The 17,090-nt window shown below is 36.1% G+C and overlaps 1 protein-coding gene and 1 pseudogene across 5 annotated transcripts; both read right to left on the bottom strand.

Annotated features, from left to right (window-relative positions):
• Positions 1–3,511: 3,511 nt before the first annotated feature.
• Positions 3,512–10,387, bottom strand: LOC140805650 (UDP-glycosyltransferase 83A1-like; annotated as a pseudogene).
• LOC140806241 (uncharacterized) lies at positions 10,130–17,038 on the bottom strand. Of its 5 annotated transcripts, none has more exons than XR_012112461.1 (11): positions 16,841–17,036; positions 14,466–15,929; positions 14,107–14,189; positions 13,888–14,015; positions 13,425–13,659; positions 11,905–13,292; positions 11,565–11,616; positions 11,246–11,475; positions 11,024–11,131; positions 10,323–10,663; positions 10,130–10,292 (listed from the first exon to the last, which is right to left on the bottom strand). XR_012112461.1 is itself a non-coding variant. In XM_073162776.1 (10 exons), the coding sequence occupies exons 2-10, from the start codon at positions 15,862–15,864 to the stop codon at positions 10,432–10,434; spliced, it is 3,855 nt and encodes a 1,284-aa protein (XP_073018877.1). In that variant the 5' UTR covers positions 15,865–15,929; positions 16,841–17,036; the 3' UTR covers positions 10,158–10,431. The 5 variants fall into 5 exon arrangements, 2 of the variants coding, with proteins under 2 accessions (XP_073018877.1, XP_073018878.1); XR_012112462.1 differs by lacking the exon at positions 10,130–10,292 and having other exon boundaries at positions 10,505–10,663; positions 11,246–11,305; positions 11,386–11,475; positions 16,841–17,038; XR_012112463.1 differs by lacking the exon at positions 10,130–10,292 and having other exon boundaries at positions 10,505–10,663; positions 11,246–11,305; positions 11,386–11,475; positions 11,565–11,613; positions 16,841–17,037.
• Between the last annotated feature and the right edge of the window lie 52 nt (positions 17,039–17,090).

Raw genomic sequence — 17,090 nt, 5'->3', positions numbered from 1 at the left:
GCATATACGTATACCTAATTTTTTAATCTATAAAATTATGGAATACTATCATAAATACTCACGACTTAATACAATAGACAAATATGAAACAATAGGTTATATTCATGTAATTAATTATGATATATAGTGACATATATGTGATATACCTCGTATGTATATATATGTGTTTAGGTGTAGGAAAATAAGGTGGAGGTGGGGTAGAGAGAGGTGGGGGGGGGGGGGGGGGGGTATGCATGGAATGTGGTGAACATGGACTACAATTGATTCTGCTTCACTGTCGGTCTCGCCTTTTCTTTCTTCACATGCAATCAATCCTCCGCCATGTGCACTCCCCATGTTACACATTACTCATTCTCCCTTCCATTTTGGCCCCATAACCAACATTCACATGCATCCTTAACACATACTACACACACATATACATACGTACGTACGTACATGCATGTACACACATATATATATACAACCCGCGAATACCACCAAACGATATCCGGCCCGCGTGAAATGACTAAAACACCCCTTGTTATTCAGCACAATCGAAGTAGAAAAGCTTTTAAATGAATTGTACTATCTTTGAGAGAAATTGGAACAATTTAGTTGTCAAGAATCAAGTTGAATGAGATTGATAATATATTATTATTGTTGAGGGGTATTTAAGTCAAAAAATTCGAAGGGTCCCCGGGTTCACATGTGCCATTGCAGGCTTTCTATGCGTAGATTTCGTATTGCTCGCAAGCTGTATCATTTTCCCGCTATCGACCTTTATTTTCAACTGAGATGATTTGAATTTACGAAAACACCCTTCCATGCATGAAAATATCTCTAAAATGCGTGTACAAATTGAAGATTTCGATTAATTATTATTATTGTTATTATTTTTGGAAAAAGTAAAGAATGCAAAATTAAAAGATGTGGCACGTGGTTATTTTCAAAATAGATTGAAGATTTTTTTTTTTGAAAAAAACTTGTGTGAGACGATCTTACGGGTCGTATTTTGTGAGACGTATCTCTTAGTTGAGTCATTTATTAAAAAATATTATTTTTTATGCTAAGAATATTATTTTTTATTGTGAATATCGATAGAGTTGACTCGTTTCACAGATAATTGATAGTGTAATGCATTAAATATTATATTTCGTAATTAAAAAAATAGCAATAATGAAAACCATTGAATTTCCATATTTAAAGACGATGAATTTATAGAAAAATTATCATCAGTGTGGCATGATTTGGACATATTTGATTTCTTTTATATACATTTTCATTTTTTTTTACAAATATTAATTGAAAAATAAAATTTAATATTTAAAAGTTCTTACTCAAAATATGTTCTTTCGCTTATTTATTGCAATTGAAATTCATGGCATATAAATTTATATAAAAAAATGGACTCGCAAAATAAAATTATTATTTATATCAAGAATGGCATTGTCGTAATTTATGCTCAGAATAGTAGCATTAGTGTACATACTCTTTACTTATACCCCCCATAACGCCATTCCCCTCCTTATCCCGCGAGGCCGTGAAATCGCCGTATTACCTCTCCTTACAATCCCCGCCGCCTCCGCCGCTTCCGATTTTCACCTTATTAATGGGTTCGAGGGCAAGAATTCCATCTCCGTCGACCTTGCGAAGGATGAGAAGATCATCAAACTCGAACAGAAGGCCGAGTAAACCTCAAGCAGGCCACCGTAGGACCGCCAACATTGGCGACGGCGCTTCGGTTTCCGACAAACTGGAGGCCCTTAAAAGCCTGATCCCTTCCAAAAACTCAGATATTAAGCCCGACCAGCTTTTCCAAGAAACAGCCGACTACATTGTACTTCTCAAAGCTCGGATTTTTGTTCTGCAGAATTTGATCGATTGTTACGGGTCATGTCAGTCTGAAGAAAATCGAAATGCTCTATAGTACGTGGCATTCCGCCATCATCATCAATATCCAAAAGAAAAGAGAAAAAGAAGAAGTCTGTAATTTTTATTTTGTTTTTGCTTTTCTTGTCTAGTACCACTTAATTAATTATATGTGATTAGTTTGCATTCGCGCTAATCATACATTAAAAACGGTAAATTTAGCATCTTTTCCGCCTTTTATCATTAAAAGCTCAAATTTTGGTAGTTGACTTGTGTGTTTCCTTGGATGGGTAATCTGATTTTGTCCGTCTTTGTGTGCATGATTCGAGAATGGGATTAGTCCCCATAAAGCATTATAATTTTCTGGTTGGTATTTGTTGTTCTAAACCCGGAGCCATTCCTTGGTTAAAATTTGGCATTATGAAATCTTAGCAACCATTTTAGTTTCTTGGTTGGAATGGGTTTCTTTGCGATTTTGTTAGGATTTGCCGTTTTTCCATCCTTTTTAGGACTAAATTTAGTTTCAGTTCACTTCATTATTTAACAAACGAACTTTCTTTATCTATATCTTCGCGTTTTCTTTTTGGAAAACAATCTGTACATTGCTAGAACTCCATGTTAACTTTCGACTGCATAAAAGAGAGTGCCATTTTTCGCGGCTAATTTATGAATTCTATCATAAACAAAATTTGTAGATTCAGCTTTCTTGTTATTAAAACAAGACGAGTCAACTCGGCGCATGAATTTCTCGAAAATTCAGTCCCAGAATTCATGACAAAACCATCACTTTCCCAGCCTGCACGACAATTTGACAGCAGCAGCAGCTCCCTGTAGAGAGCATGCCGATCAAATTAAGAATTTTTCCAAAAAAATAAACTACCCCGTGAATTTAGACAGTAGTAATTTTTCACATGATATCTGAATGAAACAGACAGCCCCTGCCCCCACCTTGTAATGGCGTCCACATGCCATGTTGTGGCGTGGCAGGGACAGAGTTTTGCAGTTATTGGTGAATGTTTTTGTCCCTTATTTCCTATTCATAGTACGTAATGTTTGAATAAGACTTGGTCTTCCTTTGAATCTTTGTAGAAAATATCCAACTCGAGTAGCAAATCAAGTCGAGTTCGTACACATGTCACAAGTGCTCGCTTCAGTAATTGATTTTTATGAACATTTGTAGGGTATTTCAGCAATTACCAGCTTCTGAATAATTATGGTATTCTTGAGCTCAAACTAATTGTAATGGATACATATTGTCAAAATATAAAGTATCAATTGTGTTGCTTTTCATGAGCTCGAGATTTGATACGGTATTTATTGTCTCTTATTCGACTAATTACTTACATTCGTTGATCCTGGATATCAATTTCAAGCATATGTTTTTCAATCTCTGGCTTAAACATACAAGATAACAAAATATGTTAAGATATGAAATTATTTATTGTGTACATCCCCATTATCTCGAATTTATTTACCTCTTATGTTAGTCGAGTTCAAATATTCAGATCTCGGCATAAATATGCACATAGAAACAGTTAGGATACTCAAAATTACTGTTGCGGATACAAAAACTACAAAATGACAGGTAAAGATTTCGCACTAGTATCAGTTAATTAAAATGAATTCTTCAATCTATGCTCTGATTTCGTAAAGGATGATCTTATTTTTCCTAGATCCATTCAACAAACTTCCTTTGGGAGTACCCTCCTTTGGCGACACTAGCTATCGCCTTTGCATGAAGTTCCAATGCCCTTGCTTTGTATCCTTCATCAGTCAGGAGTTGTTCTAACTTATGCTTAATTTCTTCCTGTTTAATTATTCCATTTTCATCTTTATTGAAGCCTAGTCCAACTTTCCAAAGATCACAAATGTAGCTCTCATTAAGGAACTGGTCTCCAAAGTAACGCTAGCACAAGAAAGGGACTCCATTGCTTAGACCTTCAATGGTCGAATTCCATCCACAATTGCTGAGGAAACATGCAACAGAAGGGTGCGATGAGACCTTGTGTTGTGGTGCCCAACTCACCATTTTTCCAAGATTCTTTACTCTTCTCTTCAAACCCAACCGGGTATGCTGTACAAATATCTCGAGTTATGTCTTGCCTTACAAGCCATAGAAATGACCTGTTACTGAGTTCATGTGCTGGGGCCAGTTTTTTGAATTGGGTTTGATCAAAAACTGTAAAACTACCAAATGCAACGAAAACTACAGAATGGGGCGGTTGTTGATCTAGCCACTGGAGGCAGGATGAATCTTCAGGCCAAAAGTATCCTGCCTGTTTTCCAAGACGGTTGCTCGAAATTAGAGGACCTATAGGGCAACATCTTGGAATGAAGGAGAGAGCCACTGGCTCTAACTCGTTAAACGTGTTACAAATTAGCCACTCATCGAGTTTTGTAGATTCGTTGTTTTCCAATATTGCTTGAAAGATGATTTTTCTGTGTGGCTAAATCAAGAACCATTGCCCGTAGCAGATTCATGGTGCTCTGTTCTGGCATGCCTGGTGGCAGCCGAATCATTTGTTCTATAAAATGTCTTCCTGTTAGCAAATGATTTCACATGTTAATATGCTATCAAATATCACCTAAATTCGCAATTTAAATGAAATGAGACTCAACATTAGCATCTATGATTCCATCATCAACCAGCTTTTGGGCGCTGGATGTTAAGGCCTTAGTGGCAACCGATGCCAGCAAGAGCAAAGCTTTCTTGAATCCCAGTTTTTCCGCAACTCTCAGTGCCCATTCCATGTAATAATCCGCAAGAACACAAGTTATTTCATCACTTTGTATTTCGTGCATGTTTTTTTTTATAAATTTAAATATGATTATACAACAAATTTAAAAATGTCTATAAAAATTTTGCAAAATAAATCTACAAAATTATGTAAAAAATTCTACAAAAATCAGTACAAATATTAACTGTACAAAATTTTGTCATTTAAAAATATCATAAAATCTCTGCAACAAATACATTCATTTACGAGGAAAAAATAATTCCCGTTTGTCTTTTATGTAAAGCCAACGAACATTATTAACCAATGATGTCTTGCATTTTTTCTAGCTACCGCCCTCATTATAAAAGTGCTATTGCCAATTTGCCATTGCTCTATGCAGGGGCGGATTTAGTGTAGGGTGACCGGGGGCCACGACCCCCTCAAAAAAATTTTAAAAAAATTTTTAGCGACGGTTGTGACGGAAACCGTCGCAAAATGCGTGACGGTTTTATCAACAACCGTCGTTATATGGCGGCCACGGCCCCCTCAAATATTTTAAAAAAAATTTTTAGCGACGGTTATATAGAAACTGTCGCGGTTTAGCGACGGTTTTACAAAAACCGTCGCAAATTCCGCGACGGTTTATTGTAACCGTCGCCATATTGCGACGGTTTTAGAGAAAACCGTCGCAAAGGTGGCCCCCCATGCCAAAATCCTAGATCCGCCCCTGGCTCTATGATATCATAAACAAAAAATTGAGAGGTTTTTTAATAAGAGTAAGTCTATTGTGAGACGGTCTCACGAATCTTATCTGTGAGACGGGTCAACCCTACCGTTATTCACAATAAAAAATAACACTCTTAGCATAAAAAGTAATATTTTTTCATAGATGACCCAAATAAGAGATCCGTCTCAGAAAATACGACATGTGAGACCGTCTCACACAAGTTTTTGCTTTTATATTTTGAGAACAATTAAGTCAGTTGTGGTGTTTTTTATCATCAAACTAAAATTATCACATCTCATAAAAGAGATATTTTATCCTTGTATACAATTATTTATCAATATCATGAGCTTTCTAAAAAAGTACCAAACGTGAGATAAGGAGAATTATTTATCAATCTCTCTTATCCAGTGTACCAAACTGTACTGATGTACAAATAATCACACACACATTATATTATATTATATGTATATTTAAGTGAATAGATTTTTTATTGTGGATGAATTTTGAGTTATGATCAAAATAAACCGCAAATTAACAAAAATTTTATAGAAAATAATTAAAATATCAAATTTTACATAATAATTAATAAAATAAATAAATTTTAATTATTAAAAATAATTATTACTTGAGCGTATCAAGTATTATAATTGTTATGTTTTATAGTGTAATAATATTTTTAGTTAAAAATAAATAAATATGATTTTAAATCTCACGAGTTTTTGTGATCAGAAGTAGAAAAATAAAATGAATGGTGTTAAGTCATTTTAAACAATTGTAAATAAAAATTACCAATAGGGAAAAAAAATGTTTTTAAAATAATAGGAAAAACATAAGGAGAATAGAAGAATGAATTAACTAATGTTTGTATAACGATTATTTTTAACAGAAATGAAAGTGATTATATATGAAATTGAGATATTTTTCATTTAAATTCAATCCAAATATTTAGTTTGAAGGAAAACAATTTTTGATATTTTTATAGTTGTAACTTAAATTTTAATAATCGTACTTAATAGAATAAGCTTTGAAGGAAAAACAATTTTTGCATTGGTGACCCTCGGCCTTGCACCGTCTCTTTGAAACCTTTAGGATAAGCTTTTTCTGCACCAGCTACTGTATCCTCCCTTGCAACCCACAGGAATGGCTTTTTGGATGAGTTCATGCCCCAACGCGAGTTCCTCGAACTGAGTTTGGTGTCTAATACTGTGAAGCTTCCGAATGCGACATATATGACAGAATTGGCTGGCTGTTGATCAAGCCATGTCATGCAAGCGAAGTCTTCTGGGCTCTGGCCAGAAATAGCCTCCCGATATTCCCAGCCGGTTTCTTGCTAGAAGAGGGCCCGCGGGTGAAATATTTGGAAACAAGGAGAATGCCCTGGCTCCAAATCATGAGATGAGTTGCAGATGAGCCAATCTGCCAATTTGACTGCTAGGTTGTTTTTCACCAGAACATCGAAAACAATCTTCTGTGTAGTTTGGTCACCCATGCGGGTCCAGATGAAGTTAGAAGGATTCATGTGTGGTATTGTCGGAAAAAGCTCAACCATCTCATTCTTTAAGGGTCTTCCTGCATTGTAAGTATGTCAGAAATAAGGCTGCACAAGTAGCAGAACTATGGAAAATAATCAAAATGCGTCATATCTTTGTTTGTCTGCTATCATGTATATCATATAGTCCATTCCATCTGGCATGTTTGCAATTGTTTGAGTGAACCAAGAGTTACTTTTTCGGTTTTGTTTCCATTTGCATATTTGCTTTATGCAACTACGCGAGCCTCGATTTGATTCGCTGATATTACTTAGGTGCAGAAACTCATCAAGTACAAAATTTTCATATTTTTACTTTGCCAACAGCCATCGGTAGTCGAAAACTCAATCCCCTGATCAATTCAACCCGCCGAGCTCCTACTTCAGCTCGAAACACACTACCTATGTTAACTCGGGGGATAGAGATATGAAATTGAAATACATGACATATCTAATTTTTTTTAACTTCAATCATTATAAAACATGAGTCAAACACGAGATAATATAAGAACATTGAATCTTATCATTCGCATCAAGCGTGCCTTAGTACGTGACGTGAATGGTAATAATTCAAATAAGGAGCAGAATATACGTAAAACTCTCGGAACACTCGGCTATAAAAACATCTATATATGAGCAATCCGACGCTAACATAAGGAGCAATCGCGAGGAGTCATGGAGAGTACTCATGCATGCTTTACCTACATTCATGTTTAAATTTACATACATATAAGTATATACATGAGTGTGAATGGGGATGTCGGTATGGCACTTAATTAAATGACCATAATATCCTTTTTCTTTTGGCACAAAAGTACTAACCCCTAAATCAGGGAAATTTTGGAACCCTAAGATAATTATAAAGCCTCACAAGTGAAATTAAATATATAACAATTTATGTCAAAAAAATAAATCACCAATTTTACAAGCACGCAGCTTACACAAGACAGCTAGTAATATATAGATACACTTACACACACTAATGTCAAAAAAATTCTTATAATCGTAAGCATATATTCTTATATATTATATAACGCAAAAAATACGAAACCATTAATTTCTTTTTTTTTAAAAAAATAAATTCGAAATCAATAGAATATTTTTTTTTAGATGAGCGCGATTTCAGGGAGGGGTTAGATTGTAAGGTATAAATATTTTGAACGTGAAATTTTTATTTATAAATAATTTGACTAGTAATATTTAAGTGGCTATTCAACAAAACAAAACCAATCTTTTTATAAAAAAAAAAAAAAAAAAACCGGACCGGTCTACTTAGAGACGACTCACGGGCCTAAAAGCAACACAATGATTTTGGACCATTTTAGCCAATAATCGAAACTAACGAGGCCCAACAAGGATTATAATTCAAAGCACTTATCGTTGTGGCTTTACATACATTTGTAGATAACTTTATTAATATTTCTTGTGTTTATTATTAAAACATTTTATTTATATTCAACTATGTGTATTAATTTTAACAAAGTACTTCTCCCTTCGATTTCGATACCGAGGGATTCGGTATAGAGTTCGCGTTGGCCGTATCCGGCATCTTCGTGCCCAAATTAAATCAAGAATGAGGGTTTTTTTTTTTTTTTTTTTTTGCAGGTAAATGGAAATGAAATCTCAAATGTCAAAGATATCCTCGTTTGATTTTAATTTATTACTTAGTCGTAAATGACGATAAAAGCATGTCATTACATCATAATACTAAAGTATTAGCCAAAAATAAAAAAGAAAAGTATTAGCCTACATCCCTTGAAAGAATTAAATTACCAAACTACTATTAATAAATATTTGACACTCATTATTCTTCTAATAATTATTTCGATGGCATAGTTTTATAGGGTATTTTGTTTTTTAACATTTTATCCACTTGAGGAAGTCATTTTCTTAAATAAATAGTTGATCGAGGTTATTATACAAATTTTTCCTATTTTTATATATGTTTGATTAAAAAATGGACGTACCACCCGATTGTTATTATTTTAGTTACCGAAAACCCATACAACACTATCGTCTCTCCCAAACATGAGGGCAGCCCTTGGTTGTTGGCCCCCAACTCCTAACCATTGGTCAACAAAGAGAAAAAAATCCCAATACCATTACTTGCAAAAGTTCAAATCAAGCTGTGATATAGATATGTGTATGTACATTATATATTGTATAACAAAAACATTGCCTTTGGTGCCCACCAAATCCCACAGACAACTATTGGTGTGCCCAAAATTGACCAATATTTTGTTTTTTCTACAATTCCGAAGCTTCCTATGGATAGGAATCATAAATGATTTGGTCAGGTGCTGATATTCTGTACCTGTGAAGGTGTTGACAGGTGGAATGTAATGTATAATTTGCTGACATGCCACCGATCCGATGTTCTTAATCAATGGATGGCAGACAAATTTTAATAAGGTACACAAGAATCCAACTAAAAAGATGATCTTTTTGTTACCTTGTACAAGGACAAATAGTAGTCTGTCACTGTCTTTGTACTGGTAATCACAGGTTTCCGGGCCCACAGAATTTTCATATTGGTAGCAGATATTTAAACATGGCCCCATCAAGATCTACTAATTCAAATCTGTACAAGGGATATATGTATACCTATCACAGGTGAGTAAATAAAATATTATATAAATGACCACCTTCGAAAAGATTCAGCTACGATGTCATATCTAACATGGTATTGCAAGAAACAGAGGGCTGCTTCCCCTTTTAAGATAGTCGAAATTTTTACCGGTAGGATCTACAACGCATACAAATGATGCTGTGTAAACTGTAAGTTCGAAAAGGGTAATTTTTTAAAAAATCGTAATCCTAGTCCACGTAACAGCATTTTCTTGATTGCTAGATATCACTTCTCCATCACACGGGAAGAAAGAACAAGGGAGTAAAGAACAAAATCTTATAGCTAAGATTAGTGTATACTTGATTTGATCATGGAGAGATATCCTTATAAAACAATAAAGTTGTCACTGTTCTAAGAAATGATAGACGGACATTCATCCATCGTCTACACGCTTATGTTGTCGTTTAGACAATTTTTTTTTGTCTAAATATCTAATTATTTCTTATTCATCTCCATATTTTTTTCAATAATTCGTTTATATCGAATTCAAAATCAACAGAACAAATTTCTTTTTTTATCCGATACAAATTGATTGAAAAATACACAGGACAGTCTTTTTTAAAATAATTAAAATTATAAAAAATAAAATAATTATATTAATTAAATAGACGGTCACCTAGATGTCAGACTATGCAACTTAGATAGCCATTTTTTTTAACAGCGCCCAAATCCATCGCTTTCTAAAAATAGGCCGTCCCATTGACGTCTTTTAGAACACTGAAAATTAATCCATACAAGTCAGTTTGATAAATTGATGAAAGGTAAGCAGCCTGCTTCTAAATCTGCCTAAGTAGTGGATGCACATATAAAAAGATCAATATATTATATACACCCTTGATTCTTGAAGATCAGCTACCTAACTTGTGCCACAGTGATGCTAGCTAAATGTGCTCTCCTGTCCACCTACATGGATCAAGAAAAGCACTGATCTGCATAACAGGAATGAGGAACTGGGTGGTTAGTTTTGATTTCTGCAAGATCACAAGGAAAGACAACCTATGCCTTCTGGTACTGTTCTAGGCATTGGAAGTGCCATTACATATCTTTGGATGTTTGTTCTTTGTACAATTGGTTTGCTAGAAGATGTAGCTGGATCAATTGTGCTTGACTGAGTCTTGATGTGGAACTTTGCGAAACGGTTTATTATAGATATTTTCTCCAATTCTTGGTTTTCCACTTTGATGTCCGCAAATAATGAAGTTTTGTGCAGTCTGCATATCAAATGCACATAAATTAGCTCTCCCAAATAATATAAGAAAACTGACTACTTTAAGCTACAAGAATGTAGCTCAGAAAAGAGAATTTTAACTCGTTGAGCTACAAGTTTAGACTGCACCAAATGAACATTCATATACACAACCTTTTTTTTAGGTGACCAGGGTGTACACATGGTTAGTTTCATTACAATTAAGTTCATAGACAAAAAATCAGATTGCAATTAGATAACATAAAAGAAAACAGTGTACACACTTTGAGTCTTCAGCATCAGACTTTAAAGTCAAGATGACTTCATAACATATTCATGCCAATCTAAACATAAAAATGTATCCAAGAAAAAATTGGATTCCTACCTCGATAAATCACCATCAAGTTTGTTCACTCGGTATATTAAACTTTCCACGACTTTAATGAAACCACAACCATTTGTTTTCATTGAAGTCTTTTGCTTGTCGGGTGACCTGAACACAGTTGAACAAGAAACATAACTGCTCAGGATCTAAATCTCGTGATATTTTAGGCCTTCGCGAGGAAAGGTTAACAAAGAGGCATAAAATTCGTAGAGAAACCCTTACACAATATTGGTCCCTGATGATAATCGACCAATCAAGCTGCAGACATCTCCTAATGCTAATCTGGCAGCAGAATATACGACACAATCATAGTTTGAACAGGCATCTGCACAGAGAATAGCTGCAGGCGCAGGTTTAAAGACCTTTTGCATTAGCTCTGTTGTAAATATTAGCCTTCTTTTTGCTGGAACAAACGGGAATGCATCTTCAACAATTTCTACATCATTTTTCACCTGGTGATGTTTGAGGAAATGGCATTATGGATGGATTTTTAATTGCAAGAACATGTTAAAATTTTATAATATTCATTAACTTGTCTCACCTCCTGTAGTCTTCTATTTGAGGCTTGCGCCCATTCTAACTCAGCTGTGCTGCTAGCATAGAGGGATTTAAAAAGAGAATGTTAAGATAATATGTATAACATTGGTCAGTTTCAAATTAATAATTGGTTAATTAAGGAAAGCCAATAAAGAAAATAGGCTATCATGTATTAACTATTAACTAGAACATAAAATGCAGCCAAAAGTCATTCATTTGCTTCTTCCCTTGGAGAGCTGAGGGCGGGAACGCTAGCGAAGGCACCAAAATTGATCTAGTGTTTAAATAGACATTCAATTAGCAGAAAATGACATTTATTTTTGAATGACTGTAGATATACATACCTAGTATCTTGAAGGTTTGACTGTAAGTGATTTACTTCTTTATGCCACGACACCATGTTGAATGCAACAATTTTGCGCTTCTTTGGCATTGAAAACAATAAATTTTGATGAATGACATCTGACGGCAACACAATAGGGGATGATAATTGTTTTCCCTCAATCAAGTTGATATCTGTAGATGGCCACACACAGGTTCCTTGACTAGGGTTGGCTGAATTTGCTGGCATCATCAAACTACTTTTTTGCACGTTTCCAAGAGTCATTCCAGTAAGTGGTTTTTCGACATTAAATGCTGTGTTTGGATCACAGACTTGTAATCTCTGTTCGTTCTTAAAGGTTCCATAATTCTTAAACCAGGTTGGAGCCATTTGCAAACTAATCTGCGAACCATATGTTACACAAGAAGCTTCATTGCTCACAATGGATTGTCTTTGAGTACCATTTTGGCTAATTGCCTCCATCTGTTGAATATTTTGCCAGTACGTGGAAGATGAAGCTTTGCCTAACAGATGTCCTTGAACCTCTGGTGAGAGGTTCCATCCCTTATTATCCCCAGTAAAAGATGCACCAAGCTGCGGTACAAAATTCAGGTCACCTTTCGCCGCATCTTCAACACCTGACTTATGCCCACTAAACAAAAGCTCCCTTGCATCGGCAATGGCCTGCTGGTAATAAGAGTTGTCATATTTAAGTAGCAAACTCAAACCATTGTCAGTGTCAGCATTAATTGGAGGATGCATTGGGTGCAGCAGGGAGGAATTTTGATCCAAACCAAGGGCTCTCACATCTCTGGCAGGAACAGCGAGGGTTTGTTTGTCCACATGACTTGCTTGATTACAGGTCTGCTGAGGTGTGTGAGTCACCAATGGACCAGATACAGCATCTGCTTCTAAGTACTGCTTTCTCAAAATCTCTTGCTTGCCAGCGCTGCCGCTTGTCATTGAGTTGTTTATCTCAGTTAAGCTTTGGTGGAGAGAACTTCGTTTTTCCAACTGCTGTTCATAAACTTTAGATTTCCCGAAACACGGTAACGATTCTTGTTTATTGTTTTCATGTTTAAAAGAACTTTGGTTGGGCTGATCATTTAGAACCTCTGAGCTGTTCTCTCGACTGCTAGACACTGAATCAAGGGACTGAAACAAACGGGAGTAGTATGATGATTTTGGAGTAGACGTCATCACACTTTGAGGGACTGGAAGATTGTCCAACAGAGGGAATTCAGGGTCATCAGAACGAGAAATTTTCCCATGGGAATATTCTTGCGCATCAGCAGCACTTACGGTAGGAAAATTAGTGGCCATGTTACTTTGCAATGGTGGTGTTGAATTTTGATTTTTTACAATATCCTTCGCAGTGCGAACTGAAGAAGAGGTTGCAGTCGAGTTCCCCTGCATATAGGAGATTAACATCATTTCTAAAAGCACATAAAGCACTATGGTCAAATGCTGATAAATCAAATAGAAAATTGTGTTCGCATCTCGGTGGACCATTGAGATTCACATAATAGCAGTTAAACCCACCACTGACAAAGATGGGAAAAATGAGCATGGTTGAGGTGTCGAGGGAACTGTGGGGCAGAGTCTAAAGTCAAAGTCTTGCGAAACAGGAGCCATGTTGCATGGAATAAAAAAAGTTGCAGTAGAAGTTTCAGTTAATGGCAATTCACTGGGATTTGAGACTTTCGAGTTCCAATGTACTCCAGGTGTCTGATCATCTGATATGTCATCCTTATTAAGTAGGCCGAGCATATTTTCACTGCAGCAAAGAAATCACCAAAATTTCAATAAATTATCAGAAAATGTATATCAGAAGAAAAAAAGCAGATGAGTAAGATAAGACATGTCCACCAGGAACATCAAACTAAAATAAGGTTACACATTTAGAGACAGGAGATGTAGTTTCATCTTGTTACATTCTCAGATATTTTTCCACCATAGCAAGCATAAATAACGTAAAAATTTCCAACATCTTGAAGATGCACACCTCTGAGCAGCCGCACTCTGACTGTAAAAACCCGGAGAACTTAGGAAAGCTGATATGGGCTCAACATCATGTCCAGGAACCATCTTCTCTGATTCTGTTGAATACCTGGGAACATTGAGCTGGTTTGCCTACAACAAGAGAATAACAGAATTACTGAATACCATTCAGGAAATAAATCCCAGCATAACGGGTCTTGATGAACCAAATTCCCATTATTACGTCATCAAAAGGCTTTTGAACACCGCAAGACACGTGATATGATGCACTCCCATCAAGCCATGAAGTGCCTCTCAAATCCTGACCTGCAAGATATTAAGACCTCTCATAAGGATTCTTCTTTGAAACTGATATTTTGCTTCTCACATAATGTCGTCATTCAAAGCATAAATAAATTATGGTCATGAAAAGGTTAGGTTTATAACTTTTTTAAATGCTTTCAATTCTTATATTTGCCACAAAAGAATCAAAGCATCAAATGGCTTCTTGATAATTAACTATGTAAGGATCCAAACCTCAGCAATACTTTTGCTAGGAGTCACCACGTATAAACCAAATAATGACAATATGGTACATATTACCTGAGAAATCGTTGTTAGCCTGGTTATCATTAGTTTGCAACAGAATGTGAGACTGATTTTCATCACTTGTCATGTGCTCCTTATGCTGACCAGGCCAAATATTAGACGAAGGTAAAGATGTTTGGATCAGATGACTCACTCCAGTCAAATGCTTCAGCTGAGAGCTATAATCAGCCAACTGGCTTGTATATGTAGAAGAGATCTGATTCGAAGTATGCGAAAACTCGGAGTGAAATTCCTCTTGCTGTCTGAGATGCTGGTGATCTGACTGCTGAAAACCAGGGTAAACGCAAGTCCTATTGGAATTCCGTATCACGTTTTCCTGTTTAAAACTTGGAGAGACGACATTTGGTGAGTTTCCATCAACCCAATTATTATGCTGCTTGTCAAAATCAAAGAAATTTGTGGGTTGATTATCAACTGAAGGTCCAGAATTCTGAAAACTCAATCCACTCCACTCTTCTTGCAAGACGGTATCACTGCTAGAAGTTTCAGCCACAGCAGACTGCATTAGAGCACTCCAGCTACCATTTTGAGTAGAAGACAATGCATCCATATAAGAAGTGTTCTCCACAGTGCAGCCTCCGGTGCCTATATTGCTGTTTCTGCTAAATGAAGATTCCCAGCTGTGGTCATCAGCATTGTACAAGATCTTCTGTTCCAGAGGATCTAAAGAAGACTGACCAAGATTTGAACTTTTTCCGGCAGAAAGTCCATGCCAGCTGGCATCTTCACACCTCTCCTCAGTTTCCAAAGTCAATGCATTGCTTGGTGTTGTATTTCCTTTTTCGGGATAGCTACCAGCTAAATTTCCCCTGTTTATACTTTGAACAGGAATTTGCTGAAACAAATTCCTTTCGAAAAATTGATTGGGCAGTAATGACCCATCAGGCGCATTAATCTGGTCCGAGGATAAATCACATTGTTGACTCATAAATACATTGCCGAAGGTTGACGGTTGCAAGGCGGGCATTCCTAATGAGATACTACTGTTCTTGGACAACAGATTGGTTGTTGGACCTTGGAGGTAATTATTTAAATTTTTGTCACAATTTGTAGCAGGAGTTCCATATAAATACATGTCCAACTGTGGCTGAGACATGCCCACATGGCCAGCACCAAGATTTTGACTTTGCGAAAGAACCAACCCATTAGGCGATCTTGGAAAAACACCAGAATCACCATGTTGCATCATTCCCATGTTACCAACTATAAACATTTGTGATGAATCAAGAACAGGTGTCCCATTGGCAGCGGGTGGAAACTGACCACCTGAAGCTTGTTTTAACGGTGACAGCGAATTTATATAATTCTGGTCTCTAGCATCACCCAACTCCTGAAGCTGTCCCCTCCTCTGCAGTTCCTGCAGCTGCTTCAACATAATTTGCCGCTGCAACATCTTACATTACTATATTTCGCCTAAACTGCTATGTCAAAGGAGGACGTTTCAGCAACTTACTGCAGCTGCACAAGATTAAGATATCATGTAAGCACACGGCAAGAAACTCCTACAATTTAACTAGCCATGTAAAGTACTGCCGACAAAAGAAGTTGACCTAGCTGCACAGCATTCAAACAAGCAATAAAAATCTAATTAATCGACTGAAATCCGTCTCGATATTTTTTAGGTTTATTTCAACAGCTACATCAGTCCTCCCACGTCTCAAGAATATAAATTCCCTCAGAACAGAAATATAATTAACAATGGCAGCAAAGAGCTAACAATGTTCTGTTTAGTTTCCTAAGTTCTGAATACACAGGTGAAACATGAAATTAGGTAATATTTCAAATTCTGAAACTGAAAAAATATATTTTTTTAGAAAAAAAAAGAAGAAAAAGCATGAGAAGATAGGCCGAAAAATTGATTAGTAATCATAAAACAATCTCCATTAAGAAATAGTAACCAAGTTAGAGACCATATAAGCGCACCGACATTGCCACCGAGATAATTTCAACTGAACCCAGTAAAAATATTTATCAAAATCAAAAGAAATTAACATGCACAACCAATAATTTAGGGCCAAATCCAAGATGCCACCAACCAAACATGAAAAAAGAAGGGGGAAAGTCTGAATGGCTCTTGCATGTCGACAAACCAGCCTCAAATTCCTCAAGGAAAAACAGAAAAAACCCTCAATTGAATTCACTCCAACCCCACGTCCACCAAACCAAATGGCGAATCACAAATAATCCCAGCTGAAAGCACTGAAAATGAAACTCAAACATTGCATATAACTGTAAAAGCTTCAATTTTGACCCATTTTCAGTCAAGAAAAGCAGCAAATATTCCAAGTAGAACTCTTTAAAGATTGATATTCTTCAAATAACGAAGACTGGTGGATGCAGTGCTGGTGTAAACATTTTCTTTAACTTACTCTGTATCATGCCGTAATTCGCGAAATGAGGATCATACAGTTCAATTTACTTCCCCCGATCAAATTTGTTTCTACCTTTTTCTTTCTCTCTGCATCGCGTATTTATAAGTCCATCACTCAGAGCGCTCTATCTCTCTCTCTCTGTGCAGTGTCAAAAGGGTGCTTTTTCCTCAGACAAGTTTCCCAGATAAAACTGGAGGAAAAATAAAATTGTCTTTAGCCTCGGATCAATAGCTAAGGCTAGGATAAA

This window comes from Primulina eburnea, chromosome 11 (genome assembly GCF_022965805.1).
Source record: "Primulina eburnea isolate SZY01 chromosome 11, ASM2296580v1, whole genome shotgun sequence".
Lineage (NCBI taxonomy): Eukaryota > Viridiplantae > Streptophyta > Magnoliopsida > Lamiales > Gesneriaceae > Primulina > Primulina eburnea.
This window is presented reverse-complemented; position numbering and strand designations above follow the sequence as displayed.